This window comes from Chroicocephalus ridibundus, chromosome 3, assembly GCF_963924245.1.
Source record: "Chroicocephalus ridibundus chromosome 3, bChrRid1.1, whole genome shotgun sequence".
Lineage (NCBI taxonomy): Eukaryota > Metazoa > Chordata > Aves > Charadriiformes > Laridae > Chroicocephalus > Chroicocephalus ridibundus.
Genome location: NC_086286.1, coordinates 69,072,614 through 69,080,386, shown reverse-complemented (window position 1 = coordinate 69,080,386; position 7,773 = coordinate 69,072,614). Strand labels below are relative to the sequence as shown.

Here is a 7,773-nt window from a genome sequence, read left to right as displayed (position 1 = left end):
CTTTAGGATTTACAAGAGCGACTCTGCAGGAACTCTCAAACCGAATTTCAGTAAGAAGCTATAACACAAATTGAGAAAATTAACCCTAGCTAGTTACCAGCACCAGATGGTCTTCACCCACAAATTAAACCAAAGTATGACACATCTGTATTGTTACCTGTAGTAATCCATTACTGAAGATAATACTGTTCTTTTATAAAGTCATGACTCATGAACCTATTGGAGTTTTTGAGAAAGTTCATATAAGCATGTGTATAAGGAAGACCTCAAAAATAAAAAATAGATATAAAAAAATCTTAATTAAGAAATTAAGTTTCCAAAATGGATGAACAAGTTTAAAAGATAAGAAAGAAAAGGTAGGAATGCACAGTCTTACTGCAGGGAGGCGACCAGTGTAGCACTCGGGACCCTGCTGCTCCATACACACCTGATCTCAAGGAGGGGGTGAATAAATAAAGTGATAAGGTTGGTTGCTGATTGTAAATTATTGAAAGTTTTAAAGAAATGAACTACACAGGGCTCCAGACGGACCTCATGATACTGGTGACCTCGTGACTGACTGGTGAAAAATGACAGATGAAATTCAGTGTTAAGTATAAAGTAATAAATATGAGAAAAAGTCCCAAACTCTATTCACAGAGATTGAACCTGAACCATCAGCTAAGCGTTCTGAGGTTATATAGATATTATTTCTGCTTTTTCCTCTGTGCATACTGTAAATGGAGCACACTGGCACAGACAAAAACATTGTACAAAGTAGACCTTTACCTTTTGTCTCTATGTTACTAACTGCTCAAATATTGCTAAAAGGCTTTATATCACAGCGGGTGGGCTAAAATTAGCTAAAAGTAAAGGTAGAGACAAATGAAGAATAGCCTATCTAATCAGTACTGCTCACACTCAGCGTTTCTTAATGGAATCTTTAGGAAGTTATTTTTGTAACCTTAAGGACATCTCACCAGTACACAGACCTGTGAGACAGCACCTAACAGACGCACTGGGATATCAGTCCTGTCACATCAGCATATCTAATTATGTCATTTAGTTGTTTGTGCTAATTTATGTTTTATGTGCCAATTTGGTTTTTCCTAGAACCAAGTAAGTGTTTTTAGAATTCAGTGTGCCACAGCCACAGGTGTCTTGGCAGAAAAAAAAAAAAAAAGGGAAAAAAAAGTTCTTTCCTAGCTTTACCAATGGTGTACCACTGGCTTAGCAAGTCCTGTACTAGCTCAATTTCTCTTATAATGATCCAAGCAGATTTGATGTAGGCAACTTGGAAATTCTTTGGAAAACATGAAGAGCAGAGTATTGCAATCATGTGTATTCTTTATATACGCCCCCCAAACCCCCTCATTGTGATTACACAGAAAAATTCTTCTAATTATGCTGAATTTTCACTATAATTTTCGTATACCTGAACTTCTAACTCTGTCAGAATTGATTGTTCTCTAATTGCTAAACTCAACAAGAAGAAAAATCTCATTTCTTTCTGGTTCACAATGGCACATTAAAGCACCAGCAGATATTTTTGCCAGGACTCCAAGACTGCATAGTAAGGTTTCACCCTTATCGTACCCCACAAAATGCTGCTTGTTTCAAGATCAAGTGTTTTAAACAAAAACAGCATCCCAGATGGATGTCACCTGGCTGCATTCCAAGATTTTACAGTCACAGAAGCAAAACCTTGTACTGAATAAGTATGAGACTGACACACAGAAGAAAAGGAGGCAGACCGGGATACTGAGATGGGCAACTCTCAGCTCTTTCACAAATATGCAAAACCCCACAGTGAGAGCCTCAGCACCATTTCATCTGCTCAGGCTCTGGTTCCTGCTTAAAGAAACTCCCTTCACACAGCCTGAACCAGATTTACAAATAAAGACAGCTTCTGTCAGACTATAGCAGAGGAGGAGCATCCAGAATAAGGGCTTGTGAGCTCATTTGCGTTATAACTTACAGAACACAATGTGGGAAGGTACCAGAATGTAATGAAGACAACTAAATTAGGTTAGAAACACTGTAAGTTTCAGACTAATCCAAAATCATAAGACAAGATTTAAATCAAACAACTCTTCTCACATTAGGGGAAAAAGTGAATAAGCAAGAAACTAGTTTTCAGTTGCTAATCCAACCCAGCCCAGGGTTTGGAACCTCAGTCAGACACTCAAACATTTCCAGGCAATTACGTCTTCCCTCATTTATTCTGGGTCATTTGGAGCGAGACCGTACATCTGCATGTTGATAACCCACAAGGGATACTCGAGTAACTCATGCAAGCTTCTAATTTTCTGCTATCCGAAGCTTTCCGTCTTCACAGTTTCATTGTGTCCGATCAACTGGACACTGCAGTTGTACCTGCCTGATGCACCATCTCAGGCAAATGAGTTACGTACTACATACCTAGCTGCAGGTGTGAGAATAATACTTTAAATACAAGAGTTTAGGAAGTTGAAGAGCTCTCTGCAGCTGACAGGATGGACGGCAGGAAAGAAGACAGGGACACAGAAGTGGCCATGTCGCGGTGTGACATGGCACGGCCACCTGCCGCCACCCCAGCACTCCATCCCACGGCTGCCACAGGAGAAAGAGAGAAATCCCATGGGAAATAAGCACGGAATTGACTGACCTGCAGGACCTGATCTAGTGACGCAGATCTATGTGATCACACTGTTGACAGGAACTGAGACAATTAAACCAAAACCCAGGCATTTTCAAGAGTAATGCATTACAGAGATGCAATGGTAACAGAGAGGGGGCAGCTCATTTGGTAGGTAAAGTACAGAGACTTTAGCTCTCCATGTGAATGAGCATTACTTACAGATTCTAGAGTGCCCCAGGAAGAACGAATTATCCCAATTACCCCAAAAAGGACTAATCAAGGAGTGGTAACATCTGCAGGGATGAGCCATCACCTCCACCTCCCTATGATCCAGAACAGAGAATCTAAATGGCAAGTTATATTCCCACTACACTTTAAAACCTGCATGTGAAGGCTGTCCTTGGACACTGACCAGTTTCAGATCTGATCTTTGTCCAGGATGAAGGTTAATTCCCAACAGACCTGCAAGCGGAGAGAGGAGATGTACGGCTGCCCGCCTCCCCACCTGTGTGAGCACCATGAACTGCAGGTACAGCTCAGGCTGGGAAGGTGCTCACCTGGATGCTGAGTCCAAAGCAGATGAGGGATGAGCCGTACGAACCAGCAGCTTGCACCACAAAAGCCAGCCCAGGAGAACAACTGCGGTAGCCTGAGCAACAGCTACCCACATCAAGTCAGCAAAGAAGATTCAAAAGTCAAAAGGCAACACAAGCAAGTGCTTTCATGGGCATCCAAATGCCCGATACCAGTTCCCAATGGCTGGCTGTGAGCTCCAAGTGCAGCTGCCCTCCACGGTCAGAGCATCCGTACATTCCCTCCCCTGCATCTGTTCTGATGCCTAAATAAAGGTTGAGTTTATGCTGTCATCTTCCCTTTGATCAAAGCACTTGTACTGCCTCTGCCTCCCTTCCATTTGCCTTGTTTCATGAAGCTTGGAGAAGCTTAATTATTTTTGAGACTTGCCCTCCCCCCACTCCGTTTGCCAAAAATGACCGAAGTCTGCCAACAGATTCAAAAGTAATTAGGGGAAGACACACACAGGCAGCAAGATTAGCCCAGACGCCTTTCCTTTGGAGACCAGGCTAAACCCGACAGTATTGTATTTATTAAAACAATACCCTGAAGTCAGATTCATGATTGCTGTACTTCTGTTACTAGCAACACGGCAGATTTTTAAAACAGTTTTTGGAGGATTATATTCGGTTTCTACAAGTCAGATTGATTTCACCCTATCTAGCCGCAGGCAAGCCATTTATGAACACTTTTCCCATTCAGTTCAATGGAGATGATAAGTACTTACCTGCCTCAAATGTGGTCTGTGTGCAAACACAAACAGTAGTTTGAAGATCTTATAAACACTGCTCTATGTAAAAAATAATTATTGTAAGTATTGCTGTAAGATTAGTGCATATGCATTTTTTTCTTTTTGAATGGCCGCAACCTTTTAAAAACAGAAGCACAACAGAGGTCCAGCCCTCATTTATATTTAGATTTGATACAGAGGAAATCATTCATTTAGCAAATCTTTTTCCAAGTTAGCTTTCTGCTGCAATTTAACTCTTACTACTTAGTAAAAGAGCATATTTTACTGGACGGTTCCATTGCTTTTAAGAAGAATATGTGACAAGGAAATAATAGTCGGGAAAAAGTTTCAAGCAGGCTCGCTTGAAATATAAATGCTTGAAATACTGAAAGGCCTGAAGGAAACTCTGCCAGTGCTTCCAACACATCCAGACCCGTTCATCTTCCTGCTCCCTACTGCCTCTGTGAAACCTCACCAGTGCACTCACACACACTGCTTGTTGACCTGCAACACGAGAAAAGGCTGCCATGCTGCTGGTCACGCAGGGACGACAGCTTTCTTCTTAGCGCCCGTGGATGTCCATGGATAGCACGTGCACCTCATGCAAGGTGAGGAAGTCGAGGAGGCTGTGGAAAATGAGTGGAAACTCTTTGGTCTTTGAAGAGGACAGACACTGCGAGAAAGGTGTCAACACCCCACGCAAGCATTCGGACTCTCTCACACACCCCCAAATATATATTGGAGGATGATTTTTGAGCACAAAAGCATCCTTATATGTTCCACAACATCCAGGCAGCAGTACAAGGGGCAACTGCCTGCTTCCCCACTCCTTCCTTCCCCCCATCCCAGTCCTGCATCCCCACCACTCTGCCTACACAGGGTTGCACGCTGTTAAATCAATTAACCTGTCAGCTGGGTGAAAAAAAACCCGTGGATGTGATTCCCAAGTCATCAGTCAAATGATGATAAGTTGCCAAATTTTCCTGAATAAGCAACGCAGGCAGCATTGTCGTCTTAATTATAAAAGATTTTTATCAGCTTACTTGAATGCTTTTCAGACTTCCCCCTTGTGCCCTAATTTAATTCTTTAATTATGAGGAATTAGGAGCCGGTATTTTCAATAAATGCCGAAAGGGTTGCTGTTCCCTCACATATACCTAGTAAGTGTTGTATTACAGATTTAGCTAAGGTGCACTATGATTGCAGCAAACTTTTAAACTTCTAGACTGTATTTCCTTTTCCAGCAGGCATTCAGGTTTCAAGACTCTTTCTAACTTACTATGTAACTTATCAATCTCTCTTTTCATACACAAAACTACAAACTACCTGAAAAGATATAAAGTGTAAAATTAAAAAAAAAAATCACCACTTATTGCTAATTGTATATGTTTTACATACAAATATAATAACTCAAGTGAGAAAACAAGTCAGAAAAAAACACCATTTAATTATAAAAGAGCTTTTTAAATTAAAAAAGATAATGGCACTAAACCAGAAACAAAGTTATTTAAGAGATCATAGCCACGGGGCGGTCGTAATTTTATACTGAAACTGTACAGCTGTTCCTATCATCTGCACTTTGCTCCTGATTAAAATAACATCTAGAGTTCCAGTAACAAGTAATCTTTTACAGAACTATCATGTATTATGAAAACACACATCATTTTTGTATTACATGATAAAAAAACCTTATATTTATTACATTAGATTCATAAATATTTACCTAAGCATTGTACTGGTTTTCTACTCTATTCCTTCACATTTAAAGAACAGAGAATGTGGTTTGTTCTATTGACAAAAGTGATTTGTCTTACAGGGTTTGCCTACAGTGGCACAGCGCTGTACCATGTAGGGGCACCCAACTAGACGGAGCATCAAGGGCAGTACAGTCACACTAGAACTATTTCCTACGTTATTTATCCTGCTTTTGAGAATCCTGCTTCCTTTCCATATGAAGTCAGCCTTCAACCTCAAAAAACAATAAATAGTTACGCCCCCAAAATTGTTCGTATGCTGTGGATAACTAATCAGTAGATGTCTAATTTTTCTGTGACCTTTCAGAGTTCTGTTTCATTGCTTATCTATTAAATGGAGAGTTACAGTGGTTACTTTGGGAAAAACACAGTCAGGGCCGGTATCCATAGCTCTGCAGAAGGGCCCTTTATTCCTTTAATCGGCTTTGATCAAGTCAAAAAAGATTTAATTCAGTCCTTGATTGTATGTAGAATATTCCCTACAAGGTCAATATAATTGTGTGTGTGCTTTGAAAGAAAATGTTTCATTCCAAGGATATAATTTCACAGTAGTTATTTCGGGCAGTCAGAGCGCTTAGGCATGGCTGAGCTAGTTTACAAATACATTGTAAAGTGGTACACAAGTTTGTGAGCCCAAAGTGTTGCTGTGGGACCGGGGCTCTGGAGCTACAGTCCACAGCTCTTTGTGCTGCAACAAGCCACATCAGTCTATAATTCATTACCAGTGAATTCCACAGGGAGCTTTCAGTTCCTCCCTGCAAAGAGAAGGATTTCACCGTTGGACTATTAATTTTTGAAGTGGTTTAGACACCATCTATCAGCATAAGGGAAATCAGAACTTGATTTCTAGCCTCGTCCAGGATAGACCAGACATGGTAGATAATATCCAAAAAGCCCATGTGAACTCCACAGTAGACCTTTACACTGATTTTGAGTGAAAGGTTTGGTGGTTTGCTACCTATGAAATTTAGACTACATTTTCCCTCCACAGTTATTTTATTCTTCCCGAACATTTTTATTGTGCTAGTAATTGGCAGGTTTTGGCAGTTCACAAAATGTAATCTATCAGAAGTCCAAAAAAACTGAAACCAGTGTACGTAACGTGGCTGCATATCATTGCTGAAAACCCTAAGGTCTTTACACTGCATGACAATATTCCAGAAAGGACACTGCCAAGAGTGGTGAGCTTTAAAAAAGACTCACCTTGTCACATGGTCCTTTTTTCTTTTTTGTTTTTTAGATAAAATCAAAAATACAATCAACTGGAATAGAATAAAAATGTTTAAAAGATCTAGCAAAAAAGATGCATATAAAGCATTTTCACAGTTGTTTTAAAATAGTTTTCATCAAACTTTACCTAGAAAGTCAAAAAATTTAGGACTTCCAAAGACAAAATATATTGCATTGCAGTTTTTTCTTGTGAATTTCACACTTGGGAAATTCATATGACTGTGTTTAGGTATTTTTAATACTGTACCATTCAGAAGTGCTGATCAGGATTTGGTTCTCCAGTGTACTAACACTGTAAAGACCTCTATGAACACACAATTCTACACAAACAGATTGTAGATCTCTATTATAAAGGGGTTAAACATCTGTTTGAAGGAACAAGACCTACCAGATGGGAGGTAGATTAGTGCCATTACAATATTTAAGGTACTTATTCTCATTTCAAATATGAGTGGGAAAACTGTGCTATCTCCAAAATTTTGCTGTGAGTAAAAATGAAAATTTACTGATAATCACTGTTGGGTTTCCACCAGTGTTTTGGTTTTGTTTTTGTTTTTTAACTGGACACGGTTCTATTAATATAAATATAACACAGCTGAATGTTGAAAGGACACTCTATCCCTTTGAAACATTCAGCCTTACAAAGTAAGTCCACAGGTTGTTCTTTTGCCATTTGTTGTGAGCTTAGCTCTGCTTAGATTTTATAACCCACTCAGCATTTGGGTTGAGCTGGTATAGGTCCTTCATGTAGGTATCATCATCAAGGCAGCGTTCTCCTAGAAATAGAAGAGATATGTGGTTACATCAGTACCAAAAAAGAAAGTAAATGATTTTCAACATTCCCGTCACTGTTTTATTCAATTTAGCTTTTCAGCTAAAACCTAGAA

At 39.8% G+C, this 7,773-nt stretch overlaps 1 protein-coding gene across 7 annotated transcripts in view; it reads right to left on the bottom strand.

Annotated features, from left to right (window-relative positions):
- Nucleotides 1–5,329: 5,329 nt before the first annotated feature.
- The window catches only part of ARHGAP18 (Rho GTPase activating protein 18), a 97,858-nt gene continuing 95,414 nt past the window's right edge, over nucleotides 5,330–7,773 (bottom strand). For all 7 annotated transcript variants that reach the window (XM_063329623.1, XM_063329622.1, XM_063329624.1 and 4 more), the window contains one exon: nucleotides 5,330–7,662. In XM_063329623.1, the coding sequence (XP_063185693.1) occupies nucleotides 7,571–7,662 (92 nt within the window). In that variant the 3' untranslated portion in view covers nucleotides 5,330–7,570. The remainder of the gene's footprint in view (nucleotides 7,663–7,773) is intronic.